Source organism: Stylophora pistillata, chromosome 7 (assembly GCF_964205215.1).
Source record: "Stylophora pistillata chromosome 7, jaStyPist1.2, whole genome shotgun sequence".
NCBI lineage: Eukaryota > Metazoa > Cnidaria > Anthozoa > Scleractinia > Pocilloporidae > Stylophora > Stylophora pistillata.
The window spans coordinates 8,632,702-8,653,314 of record NC_142525.1 but is presented as its reverse complement, the minus strand read 5'-3'; the positions used below and the strand labels follow the sequence as shown (position 1 = coordinate 8,653,314).

The 20,613-nt window shown below is 38.2% G+C and overlaps 1 protein-coding gene and 2 pseudogenes across 3 annotated transcripts; 2 read left to right on the top strand and 1 right to left on the bottom strand.

Annotated features, from left to right (window-relative positions):
• The first annotated feature begins 486 nt into the window (after positions 1-486).
• Positions 487-7,100, top strand: LOC111344289 (uncharacterized). 3 transcript variants are annotated; one of them, XM_088729089.1, is made up of 5 exons: positions 498-588; positions 4,443-4,550; positions 4,972-5,024; positions 5,714-5,846; positions 6,259-7,100. In XM_088729089.1, exons 4-5 carry the CDS (start codon positions 5,755-5,757, stop codon positions 6,473-6,475), a joined length of 309 nt encoding a protein of 102 aa, XP_088585215.1. In that variant the 5' UTR covers positions 498-588; positions 4,443-4,550; positions 4,972-5,024; positions 5,714-5,754; the 3' UTR covers positions 6,476-7,100. The 3 variants fall into 3 exon arrangements, with proteins under 3 accessions (XP_088585216.1, XP_022807242.2, XP_088585215.1); XM_088729090.1 differs by lacking the exon at positions 4,443-4,550 and having other exon boundaries at positions 487-588; XM_022951507.2 differs by lacking the exon at positions 4,443-4,550 and having other exon boundaries at positions 487-588; positions 4,972-5,846.
• Positions 7,101-13,563: 6,463 nt separating this feature from the next.
• LOC148726501 (neuronal pentraxin-2-like) lies at positions 13,564-15,853 on the bottom strand (annotated as a pseudogene).
• Positions 15,854-16,675: 822 nt separating this feature from the next.
• LOC148726500 (uncharacterized) lies at positions 16,676-19,829 on the top strand (annotated as a pseudogene).
• Positions 19,830-20,613: the final 784 nt, after the last annotated feature.

Sequence of the window (20,613 nt, the reverse complement as noted above, 5' to 3'; positions counted from 1 at the left end):
TTCAACTTCCAACGCTTCGTACACTGAAGATGACAGAAGTTTCTGTCGAAACATGTTTTACAGACTCAAACGTTTTGTCACTTTCTTTAAATGCTTGACTTGCCTGCTAATATCAAGAACCTCAGTTTGAAGCTTTTAAGCAGGTGGATCAACCTGATATTCTTTACAAATAAGATCAGACCAGAGGTAGTTAAATTTTCCGCTACCAAATCAGAATTCATTGGAGGAGATTTCAAAAATAAGTTTGAAAAAAAAAGTAGTCATAGTCTGAGTCTCGATTGATTATGGTAACAGTTGTTTTCGCAACTCGTTGAATTATTTGAAAGTTTGTCATGAAATAACGTTCAATTAGGCTACGAGTTGTAATTTTAGCTGATTCCGTTGGATAGTTTCTTCATTTGAAAGCTCTTAAGCAGGTGGAATAACTCGGTATCTCTTTCAAATGATGCCAATTTCAAAGCTATGAAATAAGAAGCCCATTAGTGATCATGGACTAAAAACTATTACGGTATCAGCTTTTGAACCATAGTCAGGAGCTACCAAGTTAAGCTCATAAATTTTGTTGTTACCTTCACACGTCTCCACTTGGTAAGTAACTGTAAGATGTAACGTTTTAATCTAAGACATAACCGCGAAAACATCGATGAACTCATCATAAACTTATGGCCAGATAATTCCTTCTTAATTTTTCAAGCAGTAGTTTACAATTTTTTTGCTATACTCGAGGAAATTCTCTCAACAAAATTCAACCTCTTTTGCAATAGCTCTTATTGATGATGTCATCTGAAATCTTCAAGCTGATCTCTGACCAGCTCTAACTAATTGAAGCTATCAAAGTGCTGCCAAAAATTGCAATAACTGTGACCATTCGATTGAGCTGACAATTATGACTAAAAAGATGATCTTATTTTTTGCAATTTTTGAAACAAATTCTTGAAAATTTTATGCCTAATGACAGAACAATTCCAAATTTATATTAATGTTAATTTCCGAGTAAATTCAATTCATTCTACTTTACTTAAATGTTAAGTAACTCTAAGAAACGATAGAACAGTAAATGGTTAAAACTGTAGTTACGAAATATGTAGAATATCAGAGAAATTCTAAGAAACCGTTGGTCATGGACATCACGTTCAAGTTGTTATAACGAAACATCCCCCAAGCTTTATTATCTCAGTCGAGTCTTTTATAAGCTTCATCAATTGTTTCTCGAGCTTTCTTGTCTAATAATATATTGAAAAATCGTGATAACCGTAAGTTTTTCATCGTTAACCTCACCGCAACTAAGAAAAAAAAAAAAAAAAAAAACATAAACAATTTTAATTACACTGTACAACATAGTACAATTAGAATCCCAAATTATGACATATTCATATAGATTAACGAGAAAGAGCGTATCTAGTCACTTAAACGAACTCAGTAAGAGTTAAACGGTTAATATGTACCTATATTTTCAATTTTTTCGCTTATACCTTGGCTCTACACCCAAAAAAGCATAAACTAAAGCTAATATCTGACAAAAAGGACTATATGGTTATTTCGGGCACAATTGGCATTGTTACGGCAGACATTTCTCAGGGAAATAACGCATAGAATCTCAGAGGAAGAATAAGTAAAATCAACAAACGTCCTCACCAACTGATACACAGTATGTAACAATCGATCTGCCAGTTTTAGTAAGGTACATGCGTTCTTCAGACTCCTGCAGCCGTTTCGAATCCTCACATTACTCGTTCAGGCTATGCTAACAAGTAGCTTTGGTAAGCAGATTGTAGCAGTGATTTGCGATGGAAAGCTTGTGACTCATATTACAGAAACTAAATTGTAACATAGTGCGGGCGCTAGTCCTCTCTAATTCCTATTGCGTCAACATGAACAAAATCTGTATGTACGCACAGCCGTGCTCAATAAAATGACGTGTGCAGTTTCCAAATAGCTGCAAAGTTTCCGTCATGTGAGTTCCTTAAGTTAAAGTTTTCGGAAAGCGATAATAGTAAATCGAAGGCCAACCAAACTTTTCTTTGGATTTCGACCTTCCCGCAAGTAATCAAGCCAACAAGCACTACGAAAGCGAAAGACAACAGACCCGTTTCTCGAATTTATCAGAACGGGAGCTGGAGCAAATTTTAGCTGATAGACATTCAGCAAGAACTAAGAAGACTACAAATTGGTTTGTGGCGACTTTTAAAGGTAAACGTCTCTGTTGATGACGTTTTTCTCGTTACATTTGTTAATTCTACCGAAAACCATTTAATTACAAAATCAACAAAACAATCGGAGACGCCAACATTTTCGGCCAACTTTCATTTCAAAAACATTACAAAAACGTCATTCAGCGCCCAAATTGTTTTCGTATGTTATAAAAGAATTGTTTCATGCTTTTAGCTGGGCGTCTATCGAGTTATGGATGCACTTTGGAGGTTTGGAGAGCACTCAATAAGCTAGAGTTGCTCTCGGTTGTGCCTGGAGCAACTCTTACGCTTCTCTCGTGCTCTCCAAACTCCCCGCGTGCATTCATAACACGATAGACGTACGCTAAGCATGAAACAATTCTTAAATATACAATGCCGGAATATATATATCGAGGGATGCGAAGAAAAGAATGTGATCGTAATTGGTTTCACATGACCTTTATCCAATCAAAAGATTTTTGTCATGGACAGTAAAAGCCTAGCCATCCGCTTGCACTGTGTCAAACACCGTACATGAAAACACTATAAAGTGCAGTTCCACAGAATGACCCTATAGATGCACCATCGGTACTTGCTATCCCCAATTGATGTGGCTTTAAAGCTTAGGTGTGCAGCGAAGCAAATTTATTCCAATTTTGGGGTTTCTTGCCCAATTAATGGACCCAAGTACAATTTTCGTTGCATTAAGTTGCCAGTTTTTTTATTTGGGGGGGGGGGGGGTATAGCCTGCAGATGGATAACAAAAAGACACTCAACCTAACAATAATTTAGTTTGGAATCTCTCTTTTACATAACCTCGTTATTTCATTCCCCGAGATAGTTCGCCTTCGTGATCCAAATTATGTTTTTTTTCATTATTGTTCACAAACCCGTTCATTTCAGGAATTTTATGCTTTTACAATCTTCAGTTGTTGCTTTGCGACATTGTTTTCAAATCCATCAAATTTGAAAGCAAGAGAAAGGCCAAAGCGAGATATCTAATTGGCTTAAAGGTAAAACCTATTCAGTCAGAACAGTGAATATCTACGACTTATGTGATGTCAAGTCTACTCTGATGCTTTGAACACAATTTCATTGAGTAGCTAGGCATATCTTTTCTTTTTGATTCAAGTCAACTTTAATGAGATATTCTGAGTAGTTAGCGGCCCAAGAACACAAATTTTTCCTTTATTTAACTAAGCATCTGGGCATATCTTTGGTTTTCGATGCAAGTCGACTTTAAAGAAATATTTTGAGTAGTTAGCGGCCCAAGAACACCTCTCTTTCGTTCGTTTAATCCAGCGGCTAGGCATATCTTTCCGCTTACATGTTAGTCGACTTCAATAATGAGATATTTTGAGTAGTTGGAGGCCCAAGAATACCTCTTGTTCTTCTGTTTATCATAGACCTTACGTGCAAGTTGTTATTAAGACACCTCCCCCTAGGAAAAATGGCTCAATATATTCTTCTAAGGATATTTTTCTTTTCTAACAACGTATCAATAAACTGTAATGTATCTGTGATGTTTTCCTCCTTACCCTCACTATAACAACTGTATTCGCGATGTTAAAACACAGTACAACTAGCATTACGAATTATTAGTGCATGGAAAAAGGGCGGTGATTAGCTGATTTATTCCTATATTTTAAGTCATTTGCTCATATCCTGAATTGGCTCTACACTCAGATGAACATAAACTAATGGCACTTTCTTAAAAAATGGTGCTGTGTTTATTTCGGGTGCCACTGCCATTTTTCTGGCGGTACAATCACAGAATAAACGCATTGGATCTGAGAGAAAGAATAGGGGGCAATCAATAAACGTCCTCACAAACTAATTCATAGTATATCACAATCGGTCTGCGATTGTTAGAAAGGTGTATGCTTTCTTTGGACTTCTGAGGCCCTATTAAATTCCCTACATTACTCGTTAAATGTTGAAATGTTTGTATTTTGCGCTTGATTGCACGACGACGTCACCATTGCACTCCATTTCGATGAAGTAATTTGAGTGGTTGTCAGCCCAAATTTGCATGCTGAATCTTATCTATTGTTAATTTTTTTATAGACATCATGTCCAATCTTTTTCCAGCCAGCTGTGAACTCGCATTCCCGACTTAGTGTTACTTAGCTATATAAATACCCCATTTCGGGTGTGGTCATGAAACAAATCTCCTTTAGGCGAGCGTAGACCCAAACACTTCACTTCAATTTGGCATGAAAGTAAAATAAAAGCTTTGTCATAATAAGTTAATACGTCATCAATTGACAGGTCTGGAATATTGGTGTGATAAAAACGATTTGTCTGCCCGTGTTGGTCTGCTTATTTAATTTCTCGCATCCACTTTCACTGGCTCAGTCAGCGGTTACCCAGATAAAAGTAAGTTCATTTATCAGTACCTTTCTAAAATAATTGAGGGCGAGGATAAGACATATCATAGTGTTTCTTGATCAAAGCAACCAAGCAGTGTTTGACCGTACGAATGGACATATCATCGAATGGTAGAGTTTAAAAACTCGGGTTGAATCCCAGGGGTAAAAACAAGCTGCCTGTAAGAATAAGAGCAGTCGAAAATTTATGAGCTTAAGAGCGTGGTATGATCTGTTAGAGCCGAGTTTGAGTGACAGACAAGTGGTATAAAAACTCCTAAAAATGATGAGAAGGGCCCTCAACTTGAATCTGCCACCATAGACGCCATTTGTGTAATGAGGCTAAACACAAACCTTAGATGGATAAGAAACAGGATGACAATAAAATAACATTTTGTTGCTCTTTCTTTTTTTCTTGTTTTTTCAAACAGGCTACGCTCTTTATTTTCCAACCAAAGATGTGACTAGTTACGCCAATATCCGGGTATGCCCAGTTTCACCGCATTTGCCATATGCTTCTGGATGCGTACGAGTGATAAGTCCAGAGAAAGCACTATACTCAGCTGCAATGTGCCAAAAAGTCATAATGAACAATAATAACGAAACCTTTATTCACTATAATCACTAAAAGTATTTACAAAAATTATGATAACAATTGGCCCGTTTCGTTTAATAATAATGATAGCAATTATTTACAATTTTAAACCATATATCTAATCATTTAAAAATTTTTAAGATAATTAATATTAATGTTCGCGATAGAGGACTGATTACAATATATGAGAAAAGAAAAAGTTTAGCATTACTAAATAGGAAAAACTATTAAAATAATAAAGACCTAAAAATTATGAGTGCAGATGTAGACCAGCTACAGCGAGGGTGAAGTCTTCTGCGACCTCGCGTGATTTAAACGGAGCTCTAGAACCTCTTACGCATCTGTGAACAGTTCTTAATATGACAAATGAAAGTTGTATTCGTAGCCAGGAAATGACGCTGGAATAGGGTTCATTATTCTTGTTCGAGAGCGTATTTGCGAGGGTTCTTAAAAAGTTCTGACAGTCAAGTCCCATGCCTCCGTTTGTACCAAACACCAACGGTGTAAAAGTTCCCATTTCCACCTCCATCACTCTCTAGTTGTATTTCCTCTTCTTCTCGTTTTCTTGCTCTTTGAAGATCGTAGCTGTGGACTTGCCCTGGTTGGACCTGGAGTTAACATGCGTTACACTGAACTAATTAACATGCGTCATAATGAACTAATCGCCGAAAATTACAGAAGATTCAATATCAGTATAGCAGGTGCAAACAGGTGAGCTTCGTTTAAAGACTTAACCAAACTGTTACAAATCGTTGAACGATCCAATAGCCAACACTTGACGTAAAACAAGGCACTCAATTCTTACCTCTAACATAATGTCAGATACATAAAACAACTTGCGTATCTTGCTTATAAGTTATTCCTTTCCCATGCTGAGAACGACGAAAATCTTTCTACACCACACGCTAATTATTTGATATCAATTGCTGTGTTCTCATTGTTTACCCTTAACAACATATTCCGGTTTTGCTTCTGATAGAAGATCAGGAATTTAAACTTTTAGGCATGTTCGTCGGAGATATGCATATTTCAGAATGCTCAGCTTTAGTAGGTTTTTGGTAGAATTTAGTTTTAGTGCTAAAGAGCTTCTCCAAATTAATGTGTAATTGCATTTATATCACAGCGGAGAACTCGGATCGGCCAATGATGGAATCTGGCATTACATTTGCTTTACTTGGCAGAGCAGTAATGGTACCGTAATGTTTCATAAAGATGGAAGTCTCGAACAAAGCAGTGGTCTATTAGGGACTGGTGGTTCTCTGGTTTTAGGACAAGAGCACGACTCGCTCGAGAAAGCTTTGATCGTGCTGAAGCGTTCCAAAGCCACCTGGCAAACTTGAATATGTACGTGGTGATATGTCCTTCCTGAAAAAGACATTCAGAGGCTCTCGTAATCTTGCCTTGCTGGGAAAGGGAATGTTTGGAAATGGAACGAATTCATTTATGGGCTTAAAGGAAAAACCGCAGTTGTCATGCCATCTCCGTGTGAGACAGGGGAATGATTCCACCGCGAAAGAACACTGTGTTCGAAATGAGTGACAAGCCTCTTTAAGGGAGTAGAACTTTACTTTATTATTGCCAAGAAATGATACACCTAGTGTACTAAGAGAAGTTATCACTGATGTAACTGAAAATGGAAGTAAGCCAAGAGCACAAGTGAATAATAATCAGAATAAAAGTTGTGATTTCACAGCAAATGCAATGGGTTCAAAAACTTGTAATTAATCAAGTTTGGCTTTTCTTTTTCTTAGACCTGTTCAGGCCCAGGTACCTTAGACCATCCTCTCAACGGGTGTAATGCAAAGCAAAAGCCAAGCGCTTTTGCGCTCTCGTGTTTTCACGCGCTTCGCGCCGATTGTCCTCATTTTCAGTTCTCAATGCCCCACCCCGATTTGCCTTCGAATCCCCATGGAATTCGAAAGCAAAGTAAAAGCCATAAAAAAACTTTTTTTATTGGCTAAAAGTTGTAAGCAATTCAGTCAAAACAGTAACTACGACCAATACCACGTTAATTCCATTCGGGTGTTCAGGATATAGTCAAGAGAATATAAAACATTCTCTTGATATGGTATAGCCAAAAACAACTTGCACTCTGGATATGATTCAATTTTAAAAACATCTACAATAAATTTATGATATAACGTGCGCTCTCATTGGTTGAAAGAGAGCGACTTATCTGAGTGCAAAACACATAGCTAAATCTGTCACGCCATCTGCCACTTTGTACAATGTTGTATCATTTCCCAGACTTCTCCCAGGCTTTTTTTTCGTGATTTGACCATTAGGACTTGCATGATATGTAAAACGATGAAAACGAGCTCTTGGCCTCAACTGACACAGAACAACCGTGTAGGAGCCAACTAATTACACGAGGATAGAGAGTGATATTTCGGAGCAAGCCGGCGAGCCGGAAAGTAGCAACAGTAGAACCTAATAAAAATTTGTAAACATGATAAGCACTGTAATTAACGAAAGTAACTATAAAGTGAAAGAGACGAATGTTGCCAAGGAGAAAACGAATTGCTCTGCCTGAGTCCTGGTTATTCAACCAATAGATTATTTGACCCATTCTAGCAAGGATTCTGATTGGCATATTTTAGCGTGAGTTATTAATTCAAAGTAGAAAACATGCTAACAACACCTTTCTTCGCTTTGAAAATAAAATTTGTTTTAAAAATAGACAGAAATGTGTAGGGAGTTTGACGGATTGTTTATCATACAACAGTAAAGAAGCCTTGACTGGCTCTGTTCTGTTGTAAAGCACGGAGGAAGCGGTTAAAGCACCCTTGAAGTAGGGTTCTTTCGGGCTCTAGCCGCTTCCTGCATGCTTTACAAAAGAACAGAGCATAATCAAGACTTCTTTATTTTTTACATTTTGAGTAGTAAAGGGGCCAATTGTGTTTCGTGGTTTTTTTTTTTTTTTTTTTTTTTTTTTTATCATGGACCTCACATTCGAGTTTTTATTACGAAACACCCCACAACGTTAATTATCTGTCTCGTCCTTTATAAACTACGTCAATCATTTCGCGAGTTTTCTTGTCTAACAACGTATTGAGAAATTATGATAACCGTGAGTTCAACTGCGAAAAAAATGTAACAACTTTATTTACACAGTACAACATGGTAAAATTGGAATCAAAATTTAAATTATATAAATTATTCAATTATATAATTTTATATAAATTATTAATAAAGACGGTAACAAGATAGTCACTAACTTAAGGGCCTAAGGGCCCTAGCTTAAGAGCTAAGCTGAAGGGGGAGGTTTACTAGCTACAATTAATCATTTAAAATATACTCAGGACCAGAAAAAAAGAGCGCTTATATGCCTATATTCTCAATTGTTCGCTAATACCTTGGCTCTACACTCAGTTAAGCACAAACTTAAGGTAGTTTCTGACAAAAAGGTATTGTGGTTATTTTGGGCACAATTGGCATTGTTACGGTGGAAGTTCCCCAGGGAAAAGTGCATGTTATCTGAGAGGAAGAATAATAACAATCGGCAAATGTCCCTACCTGCAGATCTTGCGGTGCAGTATGTAACAGTCAGTCTCCCATTTTTAGCATAAGAAATATTCTCTCCTCAGACTCCCGACCGTTATGAATTCCTTCATTACTCGTTCTTATGCCAGCGAGAAGCGTTGGTAATCGGATTGCAGCCGCATTCGTACTGGAAAGCTAAAATATAAAATGAAAATATTTATCAAAAGACTGAGCAGAAACTTAAGGTAGGTTCGGACAAAAATGTATTGCGGTTATTTCAGGCAACATTTGCATTGTTCGGGCAGAGGTTTTCCAAGGAAAGAAATGCATGGAATCTGAGAGAAAGAATATAGGAACTCGATAACAGATGTTTCTACGCAGAACGACGCCTTGTAATTGTGTTGTGTAGCTGTAGACAATTCTTGTGCGAAACGTGATTGAATCAGAGCCGAGAAAGCATCAATTGTCAAAACTACTTGATTTCTTCAAGCTAACCAGAAGCATTATGGGAAATCTTCTTGGCAACGAAAGGAAGGCTCCTGTCAGTAGAAATTTTTTCATGTTAAGTATGACAAACAAAGTAAGTAAAATCAAGAAGACGTGAGACGAGAGAGATTTCATTGAGTCTGTGCTTGAACATATGGCTTCATTCAGACGGTTCGCCTCGATTTATAGAAATGGGAAAGCGGTAGATCACTTACTAAGTGTAATTCCTGTTCGTTTGATAATTTTTTAGTGCCTGGGTGAGATGCTGGGGAAGGCACTCTTATTAGACAACAGTGAAGACGAGATTCTGCACTACAATTGCTGGAAATTCTTATTGTGAATTGTTTATAAATTGTGAAGGTGTAGTCTGAACGTCCGGGTGAGTGTAGTCCTGAGAGGGACTGTTGTCGGCGGTAGTTACTGACGTTTCGACAACCTGTGGGGAAGTCATCATTAGAGTCAAGTGAATGATTGTTGTCAGTAGAATGTTCTTCTTCCAGTTCCTGTAAAATGATCGGTTGGTTTTGCCGTGATGTTATTGGCTGTAAGACTCAAGTGACGTAAGTTGGTCGTGATTGGTCTGTTTAGATCTGTTGGTAAAGTTAGGTCGTTATTTTTCGGCCGTTTGTGATGTTTATGTCGTGAATGAGTGGTTTGTATGGAGCGGGTAGTTGTTGACATCTGTTCAGGGGAGTCTGTTCTAAGTTAGTAAACCAGCTTTCCAGAGTCCGTCGTTGAAAATAGTCAGTGCTGTAGGTTAGGCATTGCGCAGAGTCTCAGTCAATGTTGTGGTTGTTAAGTCGATGGTGTTCAGCAATGTGACTGCTGAACACCATGAAGTTTATAACTTGTTTAAAATTCCGCGCCAAATGCTTCAGGAACCTTCACCATTCGATAGCAGAACCATATTCATTTCTGTGTAGCAACCGACTTGTTAAGGTGGTACCTTATGCGCTTTATTAAGAGTCGTTTGATTTTGATGGAAATTCTCTCCATATGGAAAACTGATACACTCTCACTTACAACTGATTTGTCGTGGTTACTTTTTTGTCATCTCTTTTTCACAAACGTACCCTCCTATATTACTCGATCGATCGCGCTCTTAGTTTGTAACGTTTTCCCAGTATCTTCTATCTTCCCCGCATTGATACCCTCTTTCAGAACCCTCCCTAAAAATATGCCAGTCAGAATCCCTGTTAGAATGGTTCAAATAGTCTATTGGTTTAATAAAAAAAACTCAGACAGTCCATTTCGTTTTCTCTTTCGTAATATTCGTCTCTATCACTTGATAATAATCTTTGTTAATTACGGTGCTTGTCATATTTACGAGTCTTCATTTGGATCTACTGTTGCTACTTGCCACCTCGCTTGTTCCGAAATGTCCCTTTCTATCCCCTTGTAATTAGTGCTCCTACAGATTGTTCTGTATCAGTTGAAGCCAAAAGCTCGAGTTCACGCAGGTCATGCAAGACCGCATGGTCAATTTACGAAAAAAAGCTCTAGAGAAGTCAGCGAAATGATCCGACATTGTGCAAAGTGGCTGATGGCGTGACAGGTTTAGCTTTGTGTTCTGTACTCAGATAAAAATACCTATGAGGGCGCGCGTTATATCCGAACTTTAACATTGACATATGTATTTAAAATCGAGTCATATCCAGAGTGCAAATTGTTCTTGGTTATACCATATTAAGAGAATATGCTCTTGACTATATTTAGAATATCAGAATGGATTCGACAGGTATTGATCGTACTTGCTGTTCTGACCGAATTTCTTACAACTTTTAGCCTATAAAACATTCCGTTTTGGCTTTATTTTGCTCTCGAAATCAATGGGTTTCTGTTGAGAGCCACTGATTGAAGTGCGAGAAAACTTTAGAAGACAAAGCGCGATCGGTTTTGTCTTGCATCATATTCGTTGAGAGAATGGCGTAAGTTATCTGGGCCTGAGCGGGTCTAAGAAAAGGAAAAGCGAAACTCGATTGATTAAAAATGTTTGAACCCATCGTGTTTGCCGTGAAATCACAACTTTGTGGTAATTATTCGCATGTGTTCTTGGCTTACTTACATTCTCGTTTACGTCAGATTAAAGTTTCCCACTACGCTAAATGTATCATCATTAGCAATACTAAATAGAAATTTTAGTTTTAATGAAGTGCTTTAGTGAAGTTATAATTAGTTTGGCCACTTATTTTGAACACAGTGTTCTTTCGCGGTGGAATCATTCCTGTGTTTCACACGGCGATGGCATGACGACCGCAGGTTTTCCTTTGACGCCATAAATGAAGTCGTTCCATTTGTAAACATTCCCTTCTCCTGCATGGCAAGATTCTGAGAGCCTCTGGATCTCTGTTGCAGGAAGGACATATGACCACATATTCAAGTTTGCCAGGTAGCCTTGGAAGGCCTGAGCACTTGAAAAGCCTCCTGCGAGCGAGTCCTTTGATGAAAATATTCATTTTATGTTTTAGCTTATGTAATACGAGACACAAGCTTTCTAATACGAATGCTGCAATCCGATTACCAACGCTTCTCGCTAGCATGGGAACGAGTAATGTAGGGACTGGAAACGATCAGAAGTCTGAGGGGAGAATGTTTCTTACTAAAAATGGCAGACCGACTGTTACATACTGCACCGCAGTTGAGAAAGTTTGCCGACTGCCCTTATTCTTCCTCTCAGATAACATACATTCTTTCCCTGGGGAACTTCCGCCGTAACAATGCCAATAATGCCCGAAATAATCACAATACCTTTTTGTTAGAAACTACCCTAGTTTGTGCTTAACTGAGTGTAGAACTAAGGTACAAGCGAACAATTGAAAATATGGGCATACATTACCTAATTAGCGCTTTTTTTTTCTGATCCTAATAAATGATTAATGGTAGCTAGTGAACCTTCCCCTTCAGCTTAGCTCTTAAGTTAGGGCCCTTCGTAGTTACCGTCTTTAATTTATATGAGTGTATGACAAATTGTGATTCTAATTATACCATGTTGTAGAGTGTAAATAAAGTTGTTTATTTTTTTTTTCGCGGTTGAACTCACATTTATCATAGCTTTTCAATAAGTTGTTAGACAAAAAAATTCGCGAAAGCATTGATGTAACTTAAAAAAGACAAGGCTGAGATAACCTTGGGGGGTGTTTCGTAATAACAACTTGAACGTGATGTCCCTGATAAACACACAAAAAAAAAAGACACACGAAACAAAATTGGCCCCTTTACTACTCAAAATTTAACAAATGAAGAAGCCTTGATTATGCTCTGTACTGTTGTAAAGCACGCAGGAAGCGGCTAGAGCCCGAAAGAAGGATAGGGGAAAATACGTGACGTAGCCGAGAGTTTTCCCTACTTCATGAGGGCTCTAACCGCTTCCTCCGTGCTTTACAACAGAAAAGAGCCAGTCAAGGCTACTTTATTGCTGTATGATAAAGAATCAGTCAAATTCCCTACATATCTCTTCCTATTTTTAAAACAAATTTTATTTTCAAAACGAACAAATGTGTCGTTAGCATATTTTCTACTTTGAATTCTTAACTCAAGCTAAAATATGCCAATCAGAATCCTTGCTAGAATGGTTCAAATAATCTATTGGTTGACTAAATAGAACTTAGCCAGAGCATTTCGTTTTCTCTTTGTTAATATTCGTCTCTATCACTTTATAATTACTTTCGTTAATTACGGTGCTTGTCATGAGCTCGTTTTCATAATCCTTTTGGAGGTCATGCAAGACCAAATGGTCAGTTAAAGAAAAAAGCCAGAGAGAAGTCTGGGAAATGATCCGACCTTGTACAAAGTGGCTGATGGCGTGACAGGTCTCGCTCTGTGTTTTGTACTCAGACAAATCACTCTCTTTCAACCAATGAGAGCGCGCGTTATATCCGAACTTTATCGTAGATGTATTTCAAATCGAGTCATATCAGAAGTGCAGGTTCTTCTTGACTATACTATATCACTGAATGTTTTATATTCTCTTGACCATATCCTGAACACCAGAATGGACTTGAAGTGGTATTGCTGGTAGTTACTGTTCTGACTGAATTTCTCACAACTTTTAGCTGATGAAACTTCTTTTTCTGGCTTTTACTTTGGTTTCGAATTCGATGGGTTTGTGGAGGGGGGCATTGAGAACTCACAATGAGGAGAAGTAGCAAGAAGCGCGTGAAGACACAAGAGAGCAAAGCGCTATTGGCTTTTCAAAAGCCAATATTCGTTGAGAGGATGGCGAAGTTACCTGGGCATGAACAGGTCTAAGAAAGGGAAAAACGAAACTCGATTGATTAAAAGTTTTTGAACCCATTGGATTTGCTGTGAAATCACAACTTTTATACCGGTAGCTATTCACCTGTGTTCTTGGCTTACTTACATTCTCATTTACGTCAGTTAAAAGTTCCCATACAACGCTAAGTGTATCAATTTTAGCACTACTTAATTAAAGTTTTACTTCCTAAACTGGGCTGGCTGCTTATTTTGAACACATTGTTGTTTCGTGGTGGAGTCATTCCTTTGTTCCACACGGCGATGGTATTACAACCGCGGTTTTTCCTTTGACCCCATAAATGAAGTCGTTCCATTTGTAAACATTCCCTTCCCCTACAAGGAAAGATTCTGAGAGCTTCCGGATCTCTGTTGTAGGAAGGACATATGATCACATATTCAAGTTTGCCAGGTGGCCCTGGAAGGCTTGAGCACTTGAAAAGTCTTCAGCGAGCGAGTCTTGCTCTTGTCATAGTACCAAAGAACCACCCCCCTTAATAATGTAACCTGTATTAAGACCACCGTCTTGACTGTGGAGAGTTCCATTTTTATAAAACTTTACGTCACCATCATTGCTTTGCCAAGTAAAGCAAATGTGATGCCACTTTCCATCGTTCGCGTTGGTCGATCCAAGTACTTTGCTGTCATATAAATGCAATTATGTATTAATTTGGAGAAGCTCCTCCGGTTAGGACTGACACTTAATTCTACCAAAAACAAAGCATTCTGGAATGTGCATTTCTTCGACGGCCATGTTTGCAAAGGTTTAATTTCTGGTGTTCTACCAAAAGCAAGACTGAAATATGTTGTTAAGGGTGGGCAATGAGAACACGGCGAATGACTTCAAATAATGAGCATGTGGTAGACAAAGATTTTCGTCGTACTTTGCATCTGAAAAGAATAGGTTATACGCAAGATACGCAAGGCAATTGTTTTATGTATCAGACATTTTGTTAGAGATAATAAATTGAGTGCCTTGTTTTCCGTCAAGCGCTAGCTTTTGGGTCCTTCAACGATTTTCAACGGTTTCGTTAAGTTTGTAAACGAACCTTACCTGCCTTTCCCTCCCACAAAAAGAATGAATCCTTCGCCGTAAACGAGGATTTCATTATAACTTTCTTACACACTATAACTGAATGCAGTACCAAGGCTTTACCCGTCACGGCTTGAACGCATCCAGAAGCATATAGTGAATGCAGTCAAACTAGGCATACCCCAGATATTGGCGTAGTCAGTCATATCTTTGGTTGGAAAATAAAGAGCGTAGCCTGTTTGAAAAAATAAGTATAAACGAAATAGTAGCAAAGTATTATTTTATTGTCGTCCTGTTTGTTATCCATCCAAGGTTTCTGTTTAAGCTTACACAATTGGAGTCTATCTTGGCAGATTAAGGTTGAGGGTGCATGGGGTATGGAACCCTCCTTTTCATTATTCGTAGGATAAATTTTCACTGCTTTCATTCTTAAATGCAGCTTGTTTTTTACCCTTCTTATCCTGAAGGGGATTCAACTCGTGTTTTTAAACTTTGCCTTTTCATGATGTGTTCTTTGTAAGACAAGCATTGCTTAGTTGCTCCGATCATCAAACGCTATCCAATATAGAAAGGTACTGCTAAATCGAATTAACTTATTCTTCTCTGGGTGACCGCAGACAGCGCCAGTGAAAGTGGTTGCGAGAAATAAATAAACAAATACGTGCAGAGAAATTATAATCTTCCTTTCCATCGAAATGCTTAAGATGTCTAGCGTATGAAACACATTGGACATTGATCAAAACACATTATACATGCATGACCCATCTATAAAAAAATCACAAAAATAACAGGAATATTTAGGGGTGAAATTGGTTATCATCTTTCAATTAAATTCACCAAGCTGGGACGAGAACACACTTCTTGAGAACTAGTCGCGTTAATGCTCCGAAAGCTCGAAAACTCCAGTTTCAAATCACGTCTTTATGTGGACATATTGCACGCAATTTTATCGCACTATCAAGATTTCTTCTATATATCTGCTTTGTTACCTTTTTTGGCGGCCGGTTTACACTATAAAGAGCTACACCGCACTTTCCAAACGTTCTGAAAACCGGAAAAAAGGGTGTCGGTTCGTTACGTTGAAGTGAATACACCCACTTACAGTCACCGAGCTATAAATGTTGCAACAAGGAAGGTTACTTAAAAAAACAAAGACACCTCTTACCTTAAGAAGTTGTTTTGTTCAGTTGCCCCCGTTATTAACAATAGATAATTCGCAATACAAAATACAAGAATGCGTCATCTACCAGAGTCATTTAGGAGGATTTTTCGCTTTAATAACTACAACGTGATGTAGTTATTAACACGGCATGTTTTATTAAGGTCGCGCGCGCCCTAATGAATTAGTAGATTCCTGTGGTGCAGGTAATAACTTATAAAGGCGGTGATTGTTGTCATTTACAATTGTGTGAAAAAGTAACTCACATATTTCTTCATGGTGGATTGCTAATTCCTTAGAGTTCATAATAACAAGAGCCACATGATAGCTAACACCGGGGCAGATAATGGAAATTGCTCACTTCTGTGTACGTTCCAATTCTTGCATTAAATATTTAGGCAAACTGAAGTGAAAGGCCGGAACTGCATGGTACATAATTGATCTAATACAATTAGAGTAAAAGAGCCCTAAATCAGTGCGAGTAACCTTAGCTCTCGTAAATTGCAGCAAAACATATAGTCTCTCAGAGGCCTTCTTGAGAATTTCAAGATTAATAGGAATATTCCAAGTCAAATCACTGGAAATGTTACGATCCAATAACTTTTCACTGTCTACAACTTATAAAGCATCGCCGTTAATAAGAATGGGCTTAAATTCTTGCTGGGATTTCGTAAAGGAAATTCGCATTTCTTTACACCTATTAGTGTTCAGCTGGACTCTGTTTTCTGATGACCATTGTGCTATTCGATCTGTATTACATTGGGCGTTGCTGAGTTCCCCTTTCGCGACTGTTTCGGAGATATTGGTATCATCTACATATTTCCATAATCATGCATTTTCGACAACGAGCTCGTTAATCATAATCAAAGAAAGCCAAGGCCCTAATTTTGTTCCCTGGGGGACACCTGAGGAGACAGATTCCAATTCAGATACATATCCTTCACCAAGTTTGATTCGCTGAGATCTGTTTGACAAAAAGTCAATTATCCAGTTAACTATACTATTTGGCAAGTCTACCATGTATGATTTACTTATAATAATGCCATGGTTAATGAAATCAGAAGCTTTAAGGTAATCGAACAAGACGTAGCACTGTTCTCGTCGGTGCCCTTAGACCAATCATGAAGCATGTCCAACAAAGCAAGCGTGGTTGACGACTTTGGTACGGCGCCATACTAGTTGGTATCGATATCTTTCAGTACAGCACGTTTGATGTGGTGTATTCTCGTTAAAGCCAACTAGGAATCCTGTTTGAACCAGCCGATTTAGAGGGATTAAGATTTGATAGGACTTTTCATTCTCTTCTTTCACTTCCCCATAATCCCTTGCGCCTTGGGGGGTCACCAGTCTGACAACAAAGCTAAGGACGCCATATCTGTTTACAAAACTCTTATATATCCTCGTAATTTACATAGGAAAAAACGACTTTTGCTGTGATCCAAGCTGCTCAAATAATCGGAAAAGAAACCCAAATCTCAAGTTTTACAGAATTCCGAAAGAATCTAAACGAAGAAATGCTTGGTTAAATAGAATTCGCCGACAAGATTTTGCACCAACAGACAACACTCGATTGCGCTCAGCTCACTTCGTCGGAGGAGAGAAGTCCGATGATCCTGCACATTTGGCTTACAATCCATCCATATTTGAGTTCAACAAGGAAATTGAAAGTAGAAAGACCAGAACAAGTCAAATAACAAACAAAGATGACTTCGTTGCAATTAAAACTCTAAAAACAAAGCGCAAACGAGTCAGTGTAAGTACTTTACGATGACTTTGATACGTGTTTTTGTTTAAGTTTTTATACTTGAAACATTATTTCCAACATATCTTTTTATCATTTTCTTAGGTATCTGGGGAAAGTAGGGGTCGACCAAGAAAATCATTAAAATCTGTTGATGATCATGAAATATGGAGAGCTTGTTTACCAATAGAACACCCATTTAAAGAGCATGACTACTGCAAGTCGGAGGTGGATCCCAAGTCAAGAGAATTAAGCGATGACATTTTGCAAGAGCTCACTTAATTGCAGAGCAAAGTGATTGAACTTGAGACTGAAAATCAAAATCTACGTGCAAAATGTCTTTTATTGGATCAAATTAAGCTAGACAATGACAAATTTCATTTTTAGACCAGTCTCCCTAACTATGACACCTTCAAAGCATTATTTAACTATTTTTATGCTGTCGGTGTGGACAAAAAAAAAATGTTGGAAAGGATCTGAAATGGCTTTACGTGACTTTTAGTTAGGAAACAAACCAGGGCCATCATCCCTGGTGCCATTCGAGGAGGAGTTGTTCATGGTTGCTGTTTGATTAAGAGTAGGACTTACACTGCCAGATCTGGCATTCAGGTTAGGAATCAGTGAAGCAAGTGTCAGCAAAAATTTTTCTGCATGGATTAATCTACTGTATTTCCACTTAAAAGATCTCTGCCAAATGCCTGACTATGAGGAATATGGAAAGGCAAATCAGTTCTCATCATTTCCTGACCTCAAAGTTATTGTGGATTGCACTGAAGTCTTTACCCAGAAAACCCCCTCATTAAAGACCTGCAAAGAAGTATACTCAAACTACAAGAGTCATACAAGCTTTAAGTTTGTAGTAGCAATAAATGCTCATGGAGCAATTGTTTATGTGTCTCGAGCATGGGAAGGCAGGACATCAGACAAACACATCACAGCAAGCAGTGCAGAATTTATTGCTACCCTCAAGGCAGGGGATGAATGAATGGCTGACAGAGGATTTGATATCAATAAAGCAATGGAAGGAAAAGGAGTGAAGGTTACTATTCCAGATTTTAAAGGAACAGGCAGATCACAACTAAAAAAAACACGAGGGAAAGCGCTCAGAGAAGATTGCAGAGGCAAGAATACACGTTGAGAGAGCTATCCAACGAATCAAAACTTTTCAAATCCTGTGTAAACCAATTCCACTCTCAATGGCTCATTTAGCTGAACAAATTTTTACTGTGTGTGCATATCTGGTTAACTTTCAAGCACCTATCCTAAGACAGTACAAGGAAAGTACCTGACTCACTACAAACAATATCTGTATACAAAACGGGCAGTTTATCAGCTGTAGTTTGAACATAAACATTTTGTTAAATTTAAGGAACAATCTCTGGCAAAAATGACGAAGACTTCAAATTTTAACCCTGTTTCATCCTGGCTGTGGCCCCTCAATATTTTCACAATTAACATTTTTATAATCAACATATTTTGATAGTAAATATTATTACTCAAAATGTAATGATTTGATTAGATTTTTTCTGGAAATTAAATCCCAATGAGGTCATAAATTACGACAACATCTATTGTTGTTAGACAAAAGCAATCCTATTATCTTAAAACTAATATCCGCGTCGCCCACACACCCATCACCACACTACGTCAGTTACTAACCAACGTTAAAGACAAAGACGAACCGAGCAACAGACAGGGAACGATTTATAAGATCAATTGTTCCGACTGCCAAGCCTCCTACATCGGTGAGACTGGCAGAAACCCCACAACAAGACTGACTGAACACAAACGGGCGACGAGGAAAGGTGATGTCAGCAGTCACATTGCTGAACACCATCGACTTACCAACCACAACATTGACTGGGACTCTGCGCAATGCCTAACCTACAGCACTGACTATTTTCAACGACTGACTCTGGAAAGCTGGTTTACTAACTTAGAACAGACTGCCCTGAACAGATGTCAACAACTACCCGCTCCATACAAACGACTCATTTACGACATAAACATAAAAAACGACCTAAAAAGAACGAGCTAACTTTACCGACAGATCGAAATAGACCAATCACGACCGACGTACGTCACTTGAGTCTTACAGCCAATAACATCACCGCAAAACCAACCGATCATTTCACACGAACTGGAATAAGAACATTCTACTGACAACAATTATTTACTTGACTCTGATGATGACTTCCACACAGGTTGTCGAAACGTCAGTCACTACCACCGACTTCTCAGGACTACTCTCACCCGGACGATCAGACTACACCTTCATAAGCTGCTTAGATTATACGCAAATCTTTTTAGTCGTTGCCAGAAATTTGGGCCAAAATGCCGGACGCGCGTGCGTATTGAGAAGTTAATGACAGCGAAATCGTGTAAGGAAATGTATGGGATTTCCACAAAAATCCAAAATACAACAAATACGAGTCAGAGTATTCCCTATCTCCGACTCGAAACAAGTTCAGTAGAGATTAAGCTGTACCTCTAGCATAAAAATAATTCAAAAGCTGTTTGTCTACGTACTTCCAGCAATGTCAGCAATGTTCGATATTCGAGGCTAGTCACTTCCTCTAGTCTGTTTCAAATATAGCGTAATCCATGGCAAAGGATCGTCGATTTGAGGAGCAACCCTCCATAAAGTCAACTAGCTCCGACTCGCATTAAATAAAGGGAAGTTCGAAGTAAGCAAATCGTCCATAAAAAGAAACATTTCTTGACAATAACATACTTCCAAAAGAGCTTGAAAATTGCTATTTTTGCTCTGTGGAGTCTGTGATCTGAGACCATCCTTGAGAACACACCAGAAGGGATAGCGTTAAAAGAAAAACCCTCTGCGAAACCTTTAAAATGTCGTCATATTTGTTTTTCTTATTCAGCAATGTTTGACGGGAAATAAACTCAATCCAAAATGGGAATTAGAGTATTGGCCTTTTCAACAACACCAAGTCCAAGAAATAAGTTGCAGCCTGTGTTTTATCGCACCACTCAGTCTTTGCGAACGGCAATGGAATGTGCACTTTTGGACGGTTTTATGGTAGATATAATTCCGTGGAAACAAAACAATGTACAGAGGAGGCTAGAATCTCCTATTGGGAAGGTTTTCTTGCAATTTCTTTCAAAAGTACCCGGAAAATATAACCAATCATCATAAATTGTAATATTGTCTTAAGTCAGTAAGACGATCGGTAAGCAAATGGTGACCAGTAAAGCCTCCGTATTTCTCTTAAACTATTGAAATACGCAGAAGTTAAATATAAGTCAGAGGAAAACACAATACCTCTGCGTAAATTATCAAATATTTCATTTTACTTGAAGCTCT

Bases quoted from the DNA above. Each gene is read 5' to 3' on its own strand.
- LOC111344289 (XM_088729090.1), top strand. From the start codon at position 5,755: ATGCGTTACACTGAACTAATTAACATGCGTCATAATGAACTAATCGCC. The intron at 5,847-6,258 runs GTGAGCTTCGTT...TTTATATCACAG, and splicing joins AGTATAGCAGGTGCAAACAG to CGGAGAACTCGGATCGGCCA.